Source organism: Rhodnius prolixus, unplaced genomic scaffold (assembly GCF_049639745.1).
Source record: "Rhodnius prolixus isolate KJV_2025 unplaced genomic scaffold, Rpr scaffold_6, whole genome shotgun sequence".
Taxonomy (NCBI): Eukaryota; Metazoa; Arthropoda; class Insecta; order Hemiptera; family Reduviidae; genus Rhodnius; species Rhodnius prolixus.
The window spans coordinates 32471715-32493765 of NW_027411634.1; the positions used below are offsets into that span (position 1 = coordinate 32471715).

The following is a 22051-nucleotide window of genomic DNA, read 5'->3' on the forward strand; positions in this document are numbered from 1 at the left end:
TTCTCCATAGTACAAGCACTGCATAAAGATATCCAGTAATTGCATTAATTTTAAACATTATTATTGTTTCCTTACATCAGAATTTGAAAATATCTTTCACATTATTCATTAGTCTATTCACTAAGTTAAAAAAAAACACATTAGCCCTTACTGTTATTGCCAGGAAAGATTAGATTAGACTAGGGCGGCCTCAAGGCCTACGCCACTGCGACCTCTTTGGATCTATTGTGGCTCCCCTAACTTTAAAGCTCACCCTCCAGACCTGTCCTTTTTAATCAGACTCTTAATGCTGGAGAGTGACTCTTGGGTAAAGTTCACAGGCCTTGGTTTTTCCTCCCTGAGAAGTAACATCCTTCTCCAACACGTGTAGTGCCGTTTCCTCCTCTTCCTGACAGAACCTACAGAGGCTATCATCTGCCAGGCCCATGCGACGCATGTGTTTTATGAGTCTGCAGTGGCCTACAATCATCCTGATAGCCCCACGCGGCCTTGACGGATTAATTCTGCAGTCAGCCTCGGCGAATAGCCTTTAATAAACTCCTTCGCCTGTCTCTGCCCAGTGGTGGCAAGCCACCACTCCTGTGACCTACTCTGCACCCATAAGTTAATGGTCGCAGTCTTAACACACTTCGGAACCCCAAAACAGGGCTCCGGGCCAACGAAGTATCCCGCAGAGCCTTCCCGGGCCAATAAGTCTGCCGCTTCGTTACCCTTATGTCCTGAATGACCAGGTACCCAGACCAGAAAGACCTTATTTTGGTTACTAATTTCCTTCAGGGCACCCAGACAGTCCCAAACCAGTTTTGAGTTAACCTGATATGAACTAATTGCCCGTAGAGCAGCCTTATTGCCAGGAAAAAGCTGCATGCTTTTAAATAGATTCAAAATCACATTACAACTACAAAATGTCTGGCCGGCTGCAGAGTGGAATCGTACTTCTTCAAATAATAACAGTTGGCAGGATTTGAAGACATTTTTCTTGTAAACAAAGTATTTTATAGTTAGATGTGTGGTGACTTCTGGTACTTGTTTTGCAATTTTGGAGCGGAAAAATTTAACAATACGCGAGAGAATTAATAGAAAACAAAAATACTGCTTTAAATTTTTTTTTTTTTTTTTTTGTAGCCACAACAGTTATCAATACAGTCTTAGAATTATGGAGAATCAAAGGAACTAAGAGAAAACAAATAGTACAATATTATTATTGTTATATATTAAGATAATTTGGGCAAAGATCGTTTCGCATTCATTTATAGAACAAACAGAAATAATATATATAACCACGCAATCCACCGCCTTCACCTTCAACAGACTGTAAACCACTGGATCTTATTTCTCTCACGTGATACACCTCCATTTCATGATCAACCACTGAAAGAGGCAACATGTACAAACAAAGCTAGTTTTCAAGACAACAAACCAATTTCAAAACTTACAAGAATATTTCCTCGTAATTAGGACCATGTAAATCTCCTTCCATTTTAACCATTTACTTAATTTTTAAACAATTCCACAAAAAAAGAAAAGAAAGAGAAAAAAAAGTTACTAAGAAATTATTATAATTTGCTAAAGTTGGATGGACAGAAGAGAAATAAGTACTTTACCCTCAGGGCTTTACTTAAAAAAAACTTTTGATTTTTTCCAACTTTTTTAATTAACCAAGATGTTTACATAAAATTAAAAGTAATCTGATTAAAAAAATGTAAAAAGTTTATTTTTTATTCTATAACAAATAATTTCTCCATTGTTCAAGAAAAAATTGTAAATAAAATTTATTAATAAATATGTACTCGTAAATAAACACTATCTCTATTTGTCATTTGGGGCAAGTAAAGAGGAGATCACTGTTGCATAGAAAGCGTCCTTCTCTTCGGACACAAGTAGCTGAAGATCACAGCCAGAAATTGGCTTCAGACATGAATCCAATCCTGGGACTGAACAAATTGCACAATTACCTTAAAAGCAAACAACTCTTTCTTAAACAGGTTCTGACCTAAGGATCTGGAACCATATATCCTCACCATCCAGATGGTGGGTCATCAATCTCTGTTATTTAACCTGATTCTCCCGGTAGGAAGAGATCCTACCAAGTGCCTGAGATAGGCACGATACAATCGTATTATCTTGGTAATCCATTGAAATTATTAAAAAAATATTTCTACATTTTGTTTTGGAGATTACTAGTAAGTCATTCAATGGAGACTAGATTAGTTTCTATGAGTTGAACCAGAAAGCCTACAACAACTGCGTACCGGAGGGTTTGTTATGACACCTACTGGGCAGGTGGTGGTTATGAAGCGTGGATTTATAAGAGGAAGATCCTGGGTTCAAATCCCGTGTTTGGCTAATTCTTTTTTTGATGTCTATAGTTCAATATGTGCTTCCACCACAGTTCAAGACATCAATGTGGGCAGTTGAACGTCAAACTCCACCTGGATAATAAGGCGATTACTTTACCTAAAGCACCCACTAATTACAGAAACACCTTCGATTCTGTGTTTCATTTGACTTTGGAGTCTGGTAAAGAGCTTCTGGGGAAAGATGAAAGATGGAAGATATTTCTTCTGCTAAGACAAATCAGCCTTTGCCCTGTTTCAACTTCTTCTTGACGCAGCCTAATCATCTGTCCGACCTCAGGCGATGCCTGTTGGAGCCCCAGACGATTATCCAAATGATCACCCAGCCAGTAAGTAATAATGCCGCAGTAAGTTTAATCGTGAAGCTACTGAGAGCCTCCCTTTACTAGCTAAGAGTCTGGAGGTTTCCTATAAATACTCCTGCGACCTGTTGTGTTGGAGTAATGCTACAAAAAAAAAAGGTTTCGGGTGCCCTAAATAACTCCGTAGTACCTATTCCAGGTTTTTATTAGAAGGTAAAAGTAGACATAAAAGTTGTTTAAGATCTCATTCTATAAAAAAATAGACCGTTAACATTTCACTAAAACTTAATTTTACATTGTTCCGCATAATAATAGCACTGCCTATTTGGAGGGCGATATACTTTCAAGTATCATTGTGGCTATGATTGGCAGCAACAAATGATTGTATTTAATTCAAATAGATAATCAATGGATCTAGATGAGTTGGTTAACCAAGAGAATGTAGAATAAGCAAAAAAGTAGGGTAAAGTATGGTGCATAACAGCCTTAAAAAACTTAGAAAAAAATTCTAAAGTACATCACTGAAGGATTAAAAAAAGAACTCCCGATTTATTGCTAAGAAATGTATTCTAAGAGACCCAATCGCGCCTTAGTTACCTGTAATTGTAAAGTTAGGCTAGCAGCCCTTAATCTATTTGCAGGTCGAGTAGATTGATAAGGGCGTTTAACATCATTAGTAGGTGAAACGTTCTCACGAAATCTGATTCCAGTAAGTTCTCAATTTACTAAGCACCCGACAAAGGATAACATTTTAATGATAATTAGGTAAGTATTTTTCTAATGATGTACTCAGAGGCTATTGTTTTACCAAGCCTTTAATGTCAGTTTATTTTAAGTTGGAAAAAGAACATCAAATGAACTAATTGGTATAAAATCAAAGGAGTTGATTTATCTGGCATTAATACATCCAGAGAATTAGCAAAGCGACGCTGTCTCTCAGAGCTTTGTACCAATGCTGAGCAGCTGAGCTCTGTTTAGGAAGAGGACATTTATGGTCTTAATGATAAAGAATATGTTCTTAAACCTGGTCTTAAACCAATGGCTTTACTAAACCAGTCAAAACGCCCTCAGCTTTGAACACTATTGGACATAAAGGGCGGGTACAGAGCGTTAAGAGGATATTTTTCCATTAATCCTATTTCAATTTTGAACATTATTATTTTTAGGACTTAGTTTTCGGGCTCATTAGAGCTCTCTCTCTAGAGCGCATCATTTGTGATAACTGTTTAGCAATGGAGCAAAAATAATCGCATGAAATTGCTCAAAAACGATATGAGTTTGGCTCATTCAAGAGCAAAATCCCTTGGCGTTGATTATTTTTTAAATTCGATTAATAGAAGATTTGGACCAAAAAATGTACTAATTCTGTAATTAAATATAAACAAACAGGATATTAATAAATTTAATGAAGCCATTTCATAGAGGATAATGGCGACACTACACTGGCGCAACATTAACCAACCAGTTTTGGGAGCAACTTACGTGACTGGGACGAGTTTATAGCCAAGTTGTAAGCAAGTACGCGCTTGCGTGCGAACACGTGCTACTTTACTACAACCCACTATAGCCCCCTTTGGCAAGAGCAACAACAGTTTCTAATGTAATTTGTAATAGCTCAAGTAAGAACAATCGGGCTGCTAGCTACCAAACGTGAGCATTAAAGTGACGCTATTAGTTCTTGACAAGAAATACTGTTGGCTAATGGCTCGGTTATTACTGGAAGCCATGCTTGGTGTTTACTACAACACTGCTTTCTTAAAGGGGGGCCGCTACCAAACGGATTTATCTTCAAATAAAGCTATAATAGATCCAATTTTGCTCTCTATTTTTATATATTTAATTATGTTATTTATAATGAATCGTTGAAACTGAAATTCTCTCTAAATACGAAAATGTTTCGCTTTAAATCTTAGCTAATAAAAACATAAACTGGTTTTTAACAAAATAATCTTGAGGCCGGTTGTATCATTTGTCTGTGCAACATTCAACACTTTCCTTATAAAACTAGAAATTATTTAGAATCTGTGAAAGGGAAAACTTTACGTAAGAATTCGGCAAAGCGAAAGAGAATGTCCAAAGATAAGCGAGTAATTACAGAATCATTTGACAAGCCAGTACTCGTTCAAGTTTTAACAAGAAAGATTAAATTAAGTGACTGGACTAACTGGAAAGAATGGACAAAGAGAAACCACAAGAAAAAAAAAAAAAATAATAATACTCTGGTATGGGGAGAGGAAATCTTCCAATTAAGTTGGCTCTGCGGCAGCCCTTATGGTAAGAAGATAGATGGAGAAGACCACTGAAGACCGTCTGGCATGAAATTATTAAAGAGAAACTGGAAGAACAACTATGGATCACAAAGAATTGTATGTCCAATTTCTTCGCAACTTACACAACAGTAGACTCAAACCCAGATTTGGCCCAAACAAAAGTTGGTATGGGAATCTCACCTGTTTTATTATTATTATTATTTTGTAGACGTTTTATCCGAATAAGGGTTCTTTTTTGAGTCTTCCGAGAATTAAAAATATTTTGAAGAATATGCCTTAAAATATCCATCTTTACTGAATATTCCACTGAAATTCCACTTTCTTTTTAAAATGTTTCCAATGTCGTCACCCCTAAGGGCGAGTTTTCGTAAAGACATCCACCCTAAATCCCGCTAGCAAAATGACATTAAATATTCTTCTCGCTATAGCGGAGGAAGGGCGTACATTCTTTTGTGAGACCAGTTATCTGAACTTAGATCTATTCTCCCAAGATGCATAGATCTATCAAGTTGTAGAGTGACTTGCTCTTTAACAACTTAACAGACTCTATGGCTCAAATACCCAATAGTTTGTACTTAAAAACAATTCTTTTTTTTCTAGATTCAATCAACTACACACTACATTTATCCATCTTCTATAAAAATTCAATGCAATTAAAAGAACAAGAGATTAATAAATAATTCAAAACTTTCAAACAATTACCTCATATAGCCTTGTTGGTAACCGAATTGACCATAAGTGTATCCTTGCATACCTTGCAGAAACTGTCCTTGCATTTGAGCAGTTGCGGCCGCAGCGGCTGGGTACGACTGGGGATACCAGTACCCCAACTGTTGCCCATAAGCATATGGAAATTGACCACTCGTCAGAGCCTGCGAAATAAATAATTATTGTTATCTTTAAATATCAACAAACACAAAATAAATAATAGGTATTTTTTTTTTTTAAAGTAACACTTTATTTCCTTAAAGGTTTTTTGTTTTAATATCAGCGAACATTGTGTTTGATTATTGTGATCATAGTTATACTTTAAAGAAGTATATTTCGAGCATCATCAGAGGTTGATCGGTCACATCTCAGTTGCGGGTAGATACTGAAGGTTGGTGGAGTGCCAGAGTAACGCAAGATCGAAAGAATACGGAGAAACATCATCACTCTTCTGGTTCGGTGATTGATTTGAGAATATTCTTAATAGAAGTAACACGAATAGCGAGAGAGAAAGAGAGACAGATTCAGGGATTTGCCTCTGAGAAGAAACTTTAAGGACACCAGTAGGTTTCGAGTTAATATGGGCGATGATCAAAATGAACCCACAGAAATGCCAGCATGCCACGTTTACTCTCCGGCGGTCTCCTGTCCACCTGTCTTCTTCAACAACAATCCTGTTCCTTGTACAGATCTGGTGCACTACCTTGGGCCTCTTTATAGACAAAAGACACACGTGGAACCCACACACTAGACTTAATAGACAAGCAATGACGAAACTTGCGAAACTGCTTTACAGACTATTTGGACGACGTTCTAAATTGCCCATTGAACTCAAACGATTACTATACTTACAATACTAACCTAAAACCTATATGGACTAGAGCTGTGGGGTTCAGCCAAACCTACAATCATACGGACTGTACAAGACATTTCAATCAAAACTCCTCCGACAGATAGCTGACGCTCCTTTCTACGGTGATTAACCTTGCCCTTCACAACGACCTCAACATTCCCTTCATAGACCAACTCGCTAAGACTAAATATCAAAAATTCCATACTGCTCTCTCTACTTGCTCAAATCCTCTTGTACAGTCTCTCGCCTCCTCTGACATCCCTAATACTCCTCGCCGACTGAATCGCCAGTGGCCCCGCGACTTCCTTACAGTCTGAAGAACTAAATCTCTACTCTCTCCTCCTCATATTCTCCTCCTCACATTCTCCTATAGAGAGTGCTACCGCTGGGTAGCTTCTCTCCTCCTGCTCTTCCCGCTCCAGTTCATCTCATTCACCTCCTATTTACTTATTGTATATATTTATGGAGATTGTAAATTACAAAATAAATTAAAAAAAAAAAAGAGTTAATATGGGCAGCACTTGGGTTTTGACAGGGCTCATTTTTAGGACTAAGTCCTGTGCAACCCAGGCGGAACCCATCTTAAATAATAAAGCGGCCATCATTTTAATGAAGTAAACAGTGCCTCCACATTGCAATAATCACTTTGATAATCGATCTTTACACACTTTTGTTCTTTTGACATTGATAAAAATGGACTTAACTGCTAAATTCTCTTAGGCTGGAAACATAATGGAGCGGCGAGCAAAGCGGCGATGATAGCGAAGAGTAAAGCGGCGAAAACAAACACTCTCTAGAGATAGCGTTGCTCTATCTTCGCTTTGCTCTCCACTATGCGCGGTCCCATATGTTGTGTTTGTTTTCGCCGCTTTGCTCTTCGCTCCACTATGTTTCCAGCCTTATTGTGACAATTTGGGAAGAAATTAAAAACTATTTCCTCAGTCAACTAGCTACATCCTAACATTTGACTATTCTACAATTCTAGAAACGCAATTGGTATTTTTGGGGAAGAATAGACCACAGAATTGTTACAGTAATTAGTAAATTTCCATTTTTACTTGTTACGGCAATTTTTATTCCTTGGCATTCAGCTAAATTCCATCTAAATTAAATGTAAATGAGAATGCATTAATCTGGAAGTTGGGAAAAGGAAAATGCACCTGAACAAATAGAATGATCACTTTTAGAAAGAACAATAGAACAAACAGTGAAAAAGAATTGTATACATATTTAATATCAGTTTTAATTCAAGTAGGGTGAATCTGTTGAATCCGTCTGGTTAAGCTTACATTTCCAATTTGTTTACCTTCATGATTGGTATTCTAGTGGAAAGCGGAAAAACAAAACAAAACAAAAATCTTGTATTGGATTTAAACAAGTTAAAAGAATTTTAAAACAATTATGAAAGAGAAGAGGAGAATCGTTGTATTTAATACTTCCTTTATTTTGTACTTTCGCTTCCTGTAGTAAGAAAAAACAGATTTTTCCATTTTGAGATTTCAAAGATCTTTTTTGAGATAATTTGGCGTCTGTATGTATCCACTGTAATTTAAAAAAACCAAAAATCGTTTAAGTTATACTTGACTTAGATGCTAAAAGAGAGAAGGCCACAATTAGGTGGAAAAGTGAACCAAAACTAGAAGTTTACTGAATCAATTTTACAGCTTTCACCGTTACGCCATCATCGATTTTCTTTAGCACATCTATAGATCTAGTACAACATTTTTGCTGGGTAATTCTATTAAAGTCACTTCCTTGAAAGAGGAGATGGCGTGTTTTTTTTTTTCTCGTAAACTGCCCTTTCTGTACATTATACTGGCTTGATATAAGGCTAATATTAATAAAAATCGAATTGGATTCCCATGCGGATTCCCGGGTTCGAATCCAGCTGTTGGCCCTTAGATTTTTCTCTCCCTAGGAGCTTCCTGTCTTGAGCCTGTTGTCTGCAACAAGAGAACTCTGTCTGGAGACCGACAGTGCACTGGAAAAAAGCTCCGCCAGGTGCCAATAAACCTCAGATCAAATTCAGGTCTGAATTTCAAAATTTGAAGTAAATCTGGCCACTATGTTTAATAGATTTTTCCTGTATTTTAAAGATTTTATTCTACGATTTTATTTGAACATGGTATAGTGAACATATAAACCTACCAACTTTTACTGTAAACAATTTTCCTGATAATTCGATTAAAGGGGTACTTATGAGAGAGCAGATGGGTGTAGATTCCCTAAAAAGGGATAAGAAATAGATATGAGGTCCTCCTCCTCTTTGCTTAAATTGCAATGAGGAGGAAGATTTCAAACATATAATAATATGTCCACGTTATGTAGTAGAAAGGAAACGAATGTTTTACGACATATACAGGTATTTAGATGCACCCTTTCGCTACGAAGATATAATATTCCCCACCAAAATCTATGTGCTTAAATCTATAGCAGAGCTAGCAAGGAAATATGAATGTATTTAAAAGTTATAGCCGATTAGAATGAATGGAAGAAAATGATTAGAGAAGGATTACGGTGATTTTAATTTCGGTTAAGCTATAAGGATGGCAGGAATATAGAGTACTGATCCATCCATTAGTTGTAAGGTTTATGTAAATAGTTGTATATAGTAGAGGGATGAATGTGTGAAGGGAATGTATTTATAAGTAAGAATGGAGAGTGAGTGATATTCTAGTGATAAGCACCTAGACGATGCTGGCTGTATGGCGAAAGCCAATGCCAAAAAAAGGCAAAAATACAAACAAAAATAAATAAATAAATATGAGTCAAACGTTCGGAGTAGGGAGTAAATTTTGTAAGCTAGAACTTAGAGAACAAGTAAAGGAACTCGTGAGGGTTTTCACATCAAATTTTAGAATCAAATCATCAAATTGATGGAAATACTTAAAGTAAGGAAAAGAAATCATTACAGAAATATTCAAAAAAATGCTTTGTTTTAACAAAATGTTATTTCAAAGTTAGAGGCCTTTCTGTACATTAAGTTTCTAAAGTAGTTGTGGTACTAATAAGGGCCGGACTAACTCAACCTAATTAGAAGATATTTTGCAAACCTAAAAGGAGTATACGAGTATACTTCAGAAGGTAGAAGTTACATATAAACTCTATCTTACACGTACATCTGGGCAACTTCTATGTGCATCCCCCCAACCCCTTATTTACATCCTATTCCCATGTTAAACTCCTACAGTTAGTGTTGAGGAGAAGCCCAGTAGTAGCACATTCCCCAGGTACATCCTCCCTTACCTCGCTAAACTTTCTACCTCTAAACTACTCCCTCTGATGATGGGACATTCCAAAGGTAATACGTTACACTACATAGCCTTCTCAGTTGAATATGTAGAACCCATCTGTTGGCATTTACCTGCACATATTTAAGCATCACTTTTGCATATTTTTAATATTTTACAAACTAGGCTAAATTCCTTTCTGCAAGATCTACACATAATTCTAAGGTAAAAAAAACGAGGAGAGTTAATAATGCTGGTTCAGGAGTAAATAAACTCAGATTTATTATAAGCTAATAAAGATATTCTTCATATAACATCCTATCATAATATTTATACAATTTAAAAGGTGAAAAATGCCCAATAAAGACAAAACTACTGTTTTAATGTCAGTTTAACTGAAATAAATTTGACTAAGGGACAATAATAGACCTTCCTAGGCAATTAGGGAAAGCAACACAAAGAAAATAAAATGACATCAAAATAAAGTAAAGGAAAGGGTGGGAACGCCACCAACACTCAGAATACCTTAACCGATTTAGACAAATACAATAAAAATCTTTATTTTACAATTTTAAACTCACATACAAAACGGATCATGATCCAAATGTACATAAAACTGACTTACGAGGGTCGTTTGAAAAGTCCGTGCAAAAATAAAAACTACTTAATTTTTGGGGGTAAACTTTTTTTTATTTTTCAACATAGTCTCCTTTTAGGCTTATACACTTCGTCCAACGCTGCTCTAGTTTGTTGATCCCTTCCGAATAATAGGATTTGTCCAAGTCTGAAAAATAGCCATTCGTTTCTGCAATCATCTCCTCGTTTGAATAAAATCTTTTTCCCGCCAGCCATTTCTTCATATTGGGGAAGAAATAGTAGTCCGAGGGAGCCAAGTCTGGAGAATAGGGGGGGGATGTGAAACGAGTTGGAACCCTATTTCCATTAATTTTGCGACCACAACTGCTGAGGTGTGAGCTGGTGCGTTGTCGTGATGGAAAAGGACTTTTTTGTGGGCCAATCGTGGGCGTTTTTCTTGCAGCTCGGTTTTCAAACGGTCCAATAACGATGAATAATATGCACCTGTAATAGTTTTACCTTTTTCCAGATAGTCGATGAGGATTATTCCTTGCGAATCCCAAAAGACAGTCGCCATAATCTTTCCGGCCGAAGGAACGGTCTTCGCCTTTTTTGGCGCAGATTCCCCCTTGGTAACCCATTGTTTAGATTGTTCTTTGGTCTCAGGAGTGTAGTGATGTATCCATGTTTCATCCACAGTGACGAAACGACGCTTAAAGTCCTGCGGATTCTTCTGGAACAGCTGCAAACCGTCCTTGCAATACTTCACACGATTTGAAAATCACTCGACTTCCTCGATTCAAACGAATGCCAAACACAAAGAAATAGACCGATCTGGCTGAAACTTGGTGTGTGTTCTTCCAAGAGATGCTACTAACTAAACATAACCTCGATACGCACCAGTGGTGCTATCTCTCTGACTTTGCACGGACTTTTCAAACGACCCTCGTACCTGACTGGTTTTCTGACTTAATCAGACGGACAGGTTTTCTTCAATCTGACTTCATTGGACTTATTGTAACACTCACAATTTGACATAACACAAGACAACAAAAGTACATCGTTCAACCGGGCGGCTAAGAGGTTGTCCAGACCTTGGTGAAAACAGTTCCAGCTAGAACGACGCTAAAAACTTGGCAATGGCGGGCACACAGATAAAGGCCAGTCTGTATCCCCGTACTCTCTTGAGATGTTCAAGGGAAACATTCCACAAGACTTTCCACACTCTCTGCGGTCCCCTCTCATTCCTCATTTGCCAACTGGAAATGATGCGCTGTTAGCGCCAACACAGACAAATTCTAGGCAGGGGAGGCTTTCGAGGATCGAACATTATCTGTGGGCTGGTTGAATTTTGAGCACCATCAACCATCTACATTTAACTTCGAAGAGCCAGAAATCTTCTTAAGCGAAACCAGAACAGTATTCTAACTAGAGGAGATCTCAAAAGTTAGGTTAGGTAATCGGTTAGCCTTACTGTCAAGAGAAGCAACATTTGGGTAGTTCTGACATTAACCCACTCCACACGATGAGCTACTTCAGACAGCTATGGGGCACTAAATCTGGCACAAACAAACCAGAGAACTATTACATCTCTACAGCACAAGAAGAAATAAAACTTGTCGACATATTCCTCAAGGTTCCTAAGAAAATACGCTCGGTTTGAGCTAAGCATATTTAAAAAAAGTAGAAAGTTGTGCTGGTTGGGTGTTACCTCCACAGAATGTGTGTGAAAAGAACTCCTCGAAAGGTTCATGAAGGGCACACCCAGGAATTAGAATAGGTCGGCCAAGGTTGCGTTGGCTGTGGAGGCGGATCTGCAGAAGATGGAAGTGTCGGACAGTGAAAAAGGAAAGCCAAGAACAGAAATGATTGGGACTGTCTGCTAAAGAAGGCCAAAAGCTGTTAGCGCTGTAGCATCAAAAAAGAAGAAGACCATGCCACCAAAAGTTTCAGACTGTGGAGGTGTCCTGAAGAATTAATTATTGCTAAAGATAAGCAGCCCATAACATATGATTTAGTTAAGTTTAGGCCTTTAAAAATGGATCAAAAAAGATGTGTAGTCTTTGACATTTCACGACATTTCTTCTGATGTTGTTTATATCATTTCATGCATCTACAATGTTTACTTCAGTATCAGGGAATTAACTTAAATCCAGAATGTCTGGGTGCTGCAATGAGTTTTTAAACTGTGATTTTGCCTTCTACAAGTATGGTTTATTATTAGTTATGGTACTCTTGAACATGAAACAGAATTTTCGGGAAAATGGCTCCTGAAATTTGGGCTTAAAATGGGTATTTCCAATAAATGAACGTAGTTGTGAAATATATATATATATTTTAAATGAGAATGCGTTTAAGGTAGTTCTGGAGCAGGCTTCATTTCATGGAAATGTAAGGCTTTAAAATTTGCAGAATGTAAATGTAAGGAACTAAATATGTCTTTAAAAGGAAGTAGGTAAAAAAAAACTTACAAATTAGAACCAAATTACAGAAGTCTCATGAGTGTTCACATCAGAGATATTCTTTGCTTTTAACAAGCGAAGTACTAATCTAATAAATTACTCGCAAATAAAGCTGGCGAATTCATTAACAACTTGTAATATTAAACTCCTTTTAGGAAGTCAATTTGTTATTGTGTGGTAGTAACGAAATGTTTCTAAGTCAAGAAGGCGGTGGCAATTCAGACAACTAATCTTAAGTTGGGACCAAGAACCCCTCTCCTATCCCAGGAGAGCCGCTACTAAGATTGTGGTCCTTCAAGATCAAGTTTTGATATCTATTCAACTGTTTTCTCTAATTCTGTTTCTCTCTCTCCCTCATTTCGTCGCTTCCCTCACACTCTGTTCAACACTTACTTCTAACTCCTAACTTTGAGCGTCCAGACATTAACCAATTATAGTTTTCATCTTGTGCAATCGTTGCACCAATTGAGAACAATATGTACCAAATAATCATAACTTTGATTGCTCTATACATCCAAAGAGATGGCGACCAATATTGATCTCAAGTAAGTTTAAGCACGTGCAGTACATGAAGAGAGAATTGTCAGTCTTTAGAAGTCGAATTTTTTTATTTCAAAAGATTAATTTATTTTTTCTTCGATCCCCTTTTTAATTGACTGTCATTTGGCCAAACACTTTCCAGATACTATTCCGAAAAAGCATTTCTAAAAAGGGACAAAAGTATACTCACATCTGCGGTTGCAATTCTCTTCATTTAACTTGAATAAATGCTCCAGCCTCAAATTTCTTTAGATCTGGGAAAATGTGGAAGCCAAGAGGGGCCAAATTTGGAATAAATGTTCCAATTATGCGTACTTTAAAATCTCTCAGTTTTCCCATTAGCTATCCGCTTATATACGTTTAAGTGCATTGTACTGAAGAAAGATAATCTTTTGCAATCCGAGATTTTACCATCTTGAAAACCAGTTCAGTACTTGCCAGATTTTGTTTCACCCAATCAATAAAAAGATGCCGTATTTGCACCCAGAAAAAATTGGCAATGATCATTCCGAAGAGGAAAATCGATTTTGCCTTAATTTGGTGGAGAGCTAACGGCCTTAGGTTCCTTTTTGCGTAAATTGTTCATCATACCATACACAGTTGTAAGTCGACGGAATTCTTCTTATCAGCAAACCCATCTTGTACAGTGCTCTCTAGTAATTTAATTCTTGAACAGAAAATGACCTGAACTATTTTAAATGATACTCCTACAATTTTAACAATCTCATTTTCCTATAATAGCTGATCGTCTAAATAGCGTATTGTGCACCTTCTAATTTTGGATCGTCCATCATGTAAAATCGCCTTTGAGAGAAGCTTGTCGACGTTTAAATTCAGCCAAACATTTCCTCATTTTGAAAATAAAGGAGTAGACTCCTTTTAAATCTTTACAAATTGAATCTTCGCTGGCGATAAACTGTTTAAAAACGAAGAATCTAACGAAATAGTGACATTCTAGTTTATCCATTTCAAGGAATTTTATTTGAAAATTCAATTCTTATCGCTGCACTTTTCACGAATATTTTATTAAGGAATTTTGGGTGTGCGACCAAAGGAAAGGAACATTTAGAAGTTCAGAGCAATTCCAACTTCCTGAATTTTTTCAGAGGATTCAAAATATTTATTTTCATTAAATCTCAAGGTATTAAAATCGAAATATGGGAAAATAAAAATGTGCATTTGAATGCATCGTTACTGCTTAAATTATTGGCTTGTTACTTCTGCGTGTTACTGCATTATTTTCTTTTCAAATTTAATTTTAACAAATAGAGAGTGTAATGTCTAAATTAATAACGGCCAACGATAAATTAGCATATTAGATTATTTAATTAGATTTTATAGCATCATTCCATTTGACTAATGTAAAAGTGAAGAGAGATATTCTGTCTAGCTAGTTCAATGGAACATAATTACAATAATCGCACAGTATATAACCGCAGACTTGTTAGTCTTAATTATCTAGAAAACAAGCGTGCACCTGAATTACAGGCTTACAGCACTAGAAAGCGCTGCAAACATAGATGGAGGAGGAGAAACATTTTAACTCAACACTGTAACGGAAGAGCTGCTGGAATTTATATTCAATTTTGCCCGCTTCGGCTTTTTAATTATTTTATTATCGATTTGGATTATTATTTTTAAACGCAATAGATCAGCTATTTTAGCTCTGATTAAATTTCAATGTTTTAGCTATTTTTATTTCTGATTTTTTCCTAATCAGATCAAAAATTCTTATATCTTTTTATACACTTAAATTCCAAAATAAATAGTCATTTTTCTCAGCGCACCTGTTGTAGGATCTACATATCCAAATTGTTTGTAATTAATTCCCCTTCAATAGATGACTCCGTGAATAGTACATTATTTGGTATTCCCGTGAACCTAAATCTTCAGATTCCTAGGCGTAAAGCCTGGTGTGTTGCCAATTGATTGTCCTCTTTAATTGTACCAAATTAAATTGTTGGGGATCATTATGAACACTGGAGATCATTAAACTGTCAGTTCTGGCCAATTCTCGGGCGTCTAAAAAACCAAATTGGATTGCCAGCCGCCATGGTTACATAGTTTCTTCCATTTTATTTTCTGCAATTTCTGGGCCTCCATCAGATGCAATCCAACTACAACCGTTCCAGTAAAAGTGCTGTCAATGAATTAATATACTTATCAGAGAAAATAGTTCGAGCATGTTTGCAGAATGGTGGGAACTAGATAAGAAAGGAGGCTGTTCGTGGCCAGAATTAAAGCGCCATGAAACAAAGCCAGCCACTCATGGACTTCGAAAACTTTAGGAAGAAGGTAATAACACTTGTTTTTGCTGCACTAATTCTTCAATTCTGTCTCTGCAATTGGTGATAAGATTCCTTTCAATAATCACCATTACTGAGGATTTCTTTTCGCAAAAATAACAGAAGAGAGGGTAATGTATTTTATAATAAATCAACTTTTGCTCCCAAAATTGAAATAACAAACTCTTCTTCTCAAAATTGTACAAATCTCTTCTTACTGAAAAGATTTGAAGCATTCAAATCCTTGATGCGTCTCCGAAAACTTTTATTATTGTTTTCCACTTAGATTCAGCGGAGGAGTCAACTAAATCTGTGGTAAACAGAAATCTTAAAGTCACCACTGGAGCGTGATGCTTATGTTGGTGCATAGATCAGGAGTGACAATGAGAAAGAAGGAAAAAGAGAACTTATGAGGCGAAGAGATTCAGGAGCAAAGGTCAATCACTAATACTCTAGCGAGGGCGAATGCCGAAGACGACCGACGAGACGAAAGTTAGTTGGGTAAAGCCAGAAACAGCGGTGACTGAAGTACGGGCACACAAAGTCTCATATAACGTACATTCACCAATCAAGCTCAATCATACGTACAAATGATTCTCCACTAATTATTAATTGATTATGTTGCAAAATCAATCGTTTCTAAACAATTTTAACTTTTAAAAGAATTAACCTCAAGATCCTCTGAAAGCTAATCTAAGTTGATGAATGGTTACATGCTATCCGGATATAACAACTGTCTTGTTAATGACTTTCCGAACATCAATCACAATCAGCTATCCAGTTGGAGGACATTATAGTATAAAATCATATAACAATTTGTTGTAGTTAGACGCACCTTCTCAGATAGATAAACACAATTTTGGAACATAGTATTTTAAATAACTTAAATTCTCTTTTAATTTGAGGGAATATCTAATAAAGTTAGATACTGACCTGTCCCGCCTGGGGTCCATTGTTCGGATCCCCTGATTCTTTCCCCCATGAGCATTTAACTGGTTGGCCATTTATGTCTGTATTATGGACAGCAACTATAGCATGCGTCGCAGACTCCTTCGTTGAAAACCTGTTAACAAAATGATAATAATTACAATTAAAGCTATACGTAGAAGTTATAAGAAGTTATAATTATAACTAAACTTTTATTTTATATTTCGTTGTCGATAGCACATGAGTGGAATTACAGCCGATTTCATTATTATATAGTATTAATTGAGAGAAGATCTCGTTTCCATTCATTTGATCTCTTGATTAGAGGTATCCTTCAACTTGGATTACCAAGCGCTATTAGTAATGTTTTTATTAAGTTGGTAACATGTACAATCCGTTCTTGCCACTAATACAACTTAACAACAAAAACATCTTTTAACGAACAAATATAACGGTGTAACTACTTGGAAGTCTTGATAATAGAAAACCAAAAACAGATATGGAAGAACAGCACCACTCTTTCTCCAATAACTCACATATTTTAAATATTTACATAAACAAACCTACTAAACTTAAATTGCTAATGAAGTAGACTAAAACGATAGCAAGGGAAAAGATATGGTAGCGTCATTTTTGTGGAAGATCTGGAGCAGCAGCTTATATCGTGAGTGGATGGAAGCTCTTAATCGCAACATCTCTACAAGAACAAAATTGGCTTAAGGGGAGATCGTGACGGGAGCAAACTTGGTATCTATTTTTAAAACTCAGGACTATGCTCCATTCTATGATGCGAGTGGAATAAGATGAACTAGAAGCCGATTCGGTGCTTTTCCCTTGTATTTTACCTTTCATTCTTTAAATGAAGGCAACCCTTTATGTTTATTTTAACCCTGGCCTTAAAAGCAGGTGATAGAGACGGAAAAAGTAGAAATCTAGACCAAATGGTAGCCAATGCGGAGCTTTTCTCTTGTATTTTACCTTTCATTCTTCAAATGAAGGCAACCCTTTGTTTATTTTAACCCAGGCCTTAAAAGCAGGCGACAGAGACGGAAAAAGTAGAAATCTAGACCAAATGGTGGCCAATTCGGTGCTTTTCCCTTGTATTTTACCTTTCATTCTTTAAATGAAGGCAACCCTTTAAGTTTATTTTAACCTAGGCCTTAAAAGCAGGTGACAGAGACAGAAAAAGTAGAAATCTAGACCAAATGGAAGCCAATTCGGTGCTTTTCCCTTGTATTTTACCTTTCATTCTTTAAATGAAGGCAACCCTTTAAGTTTATTTTAACCTAGGCCTTAAAAGCAGGTGACAGAGACAGAAAAAGTAGAAATCTAGACCAAATGGAAGCCAATTCGGTGATTTTCCCTTGTATTTTACCTTTCATTCTTCAAATGAAGGCAACCCTTTAAGTTTATTTTAACCCTGGCCTTAAAAGCAGGTGACAGAGACAGAAAAAGTAGAAATCTAGACCAAATGGAAGCCAATTCGGTGATTTTCCCTTGTATTTTACCTTTCATTCTTCAAATGAAGGCAACCCTTTATGTTTATTTTAACCCTGGCCTTAAAAGCAGGCGACAGAGACGGAAAAAGTAGAAATCTATACGAAATGGAAGCCAATTCGGTGCTCTTCCCTTGTATTTTACCTTTCATTCTTCAAATGAAGGCAACCCTTTAAGTTTATTTTAACCCTGGCCTTAAAAGCAGGTGACAGAGACAGAAAAAGTAGAAATCTAGACCAAATGGAAGCCAATTCGGTGATTTTCCCTTGTATTTTACCTTTCATTCTTCAAATGAAGGCAACCCTTTATGTTTATTTTAACCCTGGCCTTAAAAGCAGGTGACAGAGACAGAAAAAGTAGAAATCTAGACCAAATGGAAGCCAATTCGGTGTTATTCCCTTGTATTTTACCTTTCATTCTTCAAATGAAGGCAACCCTTTATGTTTATTTTAGCCCTGGCCATAAAAGCAGGTGACAGAGACAGAAAAAGTAGAAATCTATACGAAATGGAAGTCAATTCGGTGATTTTCCCTTGTATTTTACCTTTCATTCTTCAAATGAAGGCAACCCTTTATGTTTATTTTAACCCAGGCCTTAAAAGCAGGCGACAGAGACGGAAAAAGTAGAAATCTAGACCAAATGGAAGCCAATGCGGTGCTTTTCCCTTGTATTTTACCTTTCATTCTTCAAATGAAGGCAACCCTTTATGTTTATTTTAGCCCTGGCCATAAAAGCAGGTGACAGAGACAGAAAAAGTAGAAATCTTGACTAACTGGAAGCCAATTCGGTGATTTTCCCTTGTATTTTACCTTTCATTCTTCAAATGAAGGCAACCCTTTATGTTTATTTTAACCCAGGCCTTAAAAGCAGGCGACAGAGACGGAAAAAGTAGAAATCTAGACCAAATGGAAGCCAATGCGGTGCTTTTCCCTTGTATTTTACCTTTCATTCTTCAAATGAAGGCAACCCTTTATGTTTATTTTAGCCCTGGCCATAAAAGCAGGTGACAGAGACAGAAAAAGTAGAAATCTAGACCAAATGGAAGCCAATTCGGTGATTTTCCCTTGTATTTTACCTTTCATTCTTCAAATGAAGGCAACCCTTTATGTTTATTTTAACCCAGGCCTTAAAAGCAGGCGACAGAGACGGAAAAAGTAGAAATCTAGACCAAATGGAAGCCAATGCGGTGCTTTTCCCTTGTATTTTATCTTTCATTCTTCAAATGAAGGCAACCCTTTATGTTTATTTTAACCCAGGCCTTAAAAGTAGGCGACAGAGACGGAAAAAGTAGAAATCTAGACCAAATGGAAGCCAATTCGGTGATTTTCCCTTGTATTTTACCTTTCATTCTTCAAATGAAGGCAACCCTTTATGTTTATTTTAACCCAGGCCTTAAAAGCAGGCGACAGAGACGGAAAAAGTAGAAATCTAGACCAAATGGAAGCCAATGCGGTGCTTTTCCCTTGTATTTTACCTTTCATTCTTCAAATGAAGGCAACCCTTTATGTTTATTTTAGCCCTGGCCATAAAAGCAGGTGACAGAGACAGAAAAAGTAGAAATCTATACGAAATGGAAGTCAATTCGGTGATTTTCCCTTGTATTTTACCTTTCATTCTTCAAATGAAGGCAACCCTTTATGTTTATTTTAACCCAGGCCTTAAAAGCAGGCGACAGAGACGGAAAAAGTAGAAATCTAGACCAAATGGAAGTCAATTCGGTGTTTTTCCCTTGTATTTTACCTTTCATTCTTCAAATGAAGGCAACCCTTTATGTTTATTTTAACCCAGGCCTTAAAAGTAGGCGACAGAGACGGAAAAAGTAGAAATCTAGACCAAATGGTAGCCAATGCGGTGCTTTTCTCTTGTACACATACCTTTCAATTACCAAAAGAAGGCTACCCTTTATTATCTCGGGGGCCTCTAGTTTTGACACCCCTGGTTTAAGGGGGCCTCTCTACATAAAGGTGACCGTTCTTGTAGAGGTGTTGCTCTTTAGAGCTTCCATCCACTTACTTCTTGACGGATTGTTTGGGATGAGAAGAGATAAGGTCAAGATTTTTTGTGGTTACCGATGGGCAGTGGAAGATCTATTTTCCCTTCCCCTTTTTAGGGTTCGGTCCCTTTCCAATGGGAACTGCTTTCTGGCTTCTGCTTAGGATGGTTCTGGGGCTATTTTAAGGCAGACCAAGAAGATGAGAATTCTAAAGAGAAATGGGTTTATTAGTATTGTTGAAACTGTCTTTTGCCTGGGATAATGCATTGCTGCAATGAAATGCACTTGTTGATAACAAAGATATTTGTAAATAGTTTACGAACACTTCGGTTAGTATAATATTATTAAAGCACATATTTGCAAAATAGCAAAATAGGGCGACTGTAATTTTGAAATATTGTATACACAGAACTGGTATTAGATAAAGTATGGTAAAAGAACTTCAAACTATAAATTATCAGCTCTAGTAAATACAGTGGCTTCGGATCGATAATGCAAACCAAACTAAGAGAAACGTGCACGACGAGGAGGGCCTACCGCTTCTGAAGCGCCACGTTTATGATAAAGTGATTCCTTCTACCAATACGCTGTACCTTCGCCACCAGTTCCTCTTTGTACTGAATACCCGACAATTTACTTACAACGGATACCATCAACCTATTTCTTTCCTGTTACAATTCTTTTTTCCATCCGCAACAATCAGATTAATCGTTAAGTGTCTTATGTCTAAAGCGTTTGAATCATCCTTATGATGTAAAGGAAAAGCGGAAGTGGGCAGGCGGAGGATTGCAATGAAGGAAAAGGCTGATGATGTAGCGGTTTATTTCATCCAATGAAGTAACCTCTTTTATTATTATTATTAAAGGAAGATATGTTGCTCGCTAATGTTTAAAAGGACAGATCCTATTGGCTGGAAGTTTTTTTCTTTTTTCTTTAAAGTGATACAACTTGCTTATTAGTGTTTTACCTGTTAATGAAGGGTTTGAAGAAGAGGAGGTGAAAACTGAATGGCTGGTTGGCTGTAAAGTTCATGAGGATGAATAAGAGAACCTTTTTTGACTGAGTGCCCTTCAAAGTTATTATTAATGGACCTAACAGTACCATCATCTTTTGCTCGCTAAAAACCTTAACTTCTACTTCTTTCGCTGACAACAGCTCCCTCCTGAGCCAAACTATACGAGGCGCATCTTCCTCATCTACTACTTCTTATACCGTTTAATCCATCGACCTGACCTGGCTAATGTTACTGAGTCTGCTCTCTCTCAAGTGATATACTTTTAACCTTTTTTACAGTTCTCTTTCTTTTCTATTTTCCACATTCGCATCACTTGTTGAATGTTTACAATTCTTCTTTTGGAGTTACTAACCATTTTTTATTTATTTATTTATATGATATTACTTTTCGTATTAACTCCTTCAAAATATTTTTCTTTTTGAACACTCCATTTTAAAGTACATCATCAATGTGAGGAAATGGAAATAACAGACTCTCAGGACACCTTGCAGTATCCCTCACAGGTTTTTAACTTCTTTTTCTAAAAAGTGAATCCCTTTTAAACTGGGCACCCATTAATATTGAATATAATGTATCCGCCAGGATGGATAAAAATCCAAGTAGGATATATTTTCAGGATGTGGAAAAAGTTACGAGAAATCTTCAAGTAAATCTCCCAGTATAAATTATTCGGGAATATAAATTATTTGTAGGAGGCTGCGTTAACTTTTTGATAAGCGAAAAAGAGGGATTATAGATTAGGGAGTAGTTTCGAGTCAAAAAATATTTTAGGTTTAAATGTTTAAGGCGTGGACTTCAACGAAGGTTTAAAAAAATAAAATTAAAGATTACAGCTTCTTTTAGAAATTACTTTTTAAACTTAGATGTTAAGCGAACAGGTTCAAATTTTTTTTTAAAATTTCACTTACCCGCACACACGACTTAAACGAACTGAAGTTAACAGACGTTATCGACTACTTAAAAGACTACTAGACCAACGTTCAAAACTTTCACTTAATAATAAACGACTGATTTACAATTCCATACTAAAACCCGT

At 36.6% G+C, this 22051-nt stretch overlaps 1 protein-coding gene across 7 annotated transcripts in view; it reads right to left on the reverse strand.

The window, feature by feature from the left end:
• The window catches only part of LOC141460300 (nucleolysin TIAR), a 1257025-nt gene that overhangs the window by 15654 nt on the left and 1219320 nt on the right, over positions 1-22051 (reverse strand). For all 7 annotated transcript variants that reach the window (XR_012461847.1, XM_074140191.1, XM_074140188.1 and 4 more), the window contains 2 exons: positions 16517-16646; positions 5632-5801 (listed from right to left, as the gene is read on the reverse strand). Coding sequence is in view for 6 of the 7 variants with exons in the window: in XM_074140191.1 (XP_073996292.1) it covers positions 5632-5801; positions 16517-16646 (300 nt within the window). In the remaining variant the exon portion in view is untranslated. The remainder of the gene's footprint in view (positions 1-5631; positions 5802-16516; positions 16647-22051) is intronic.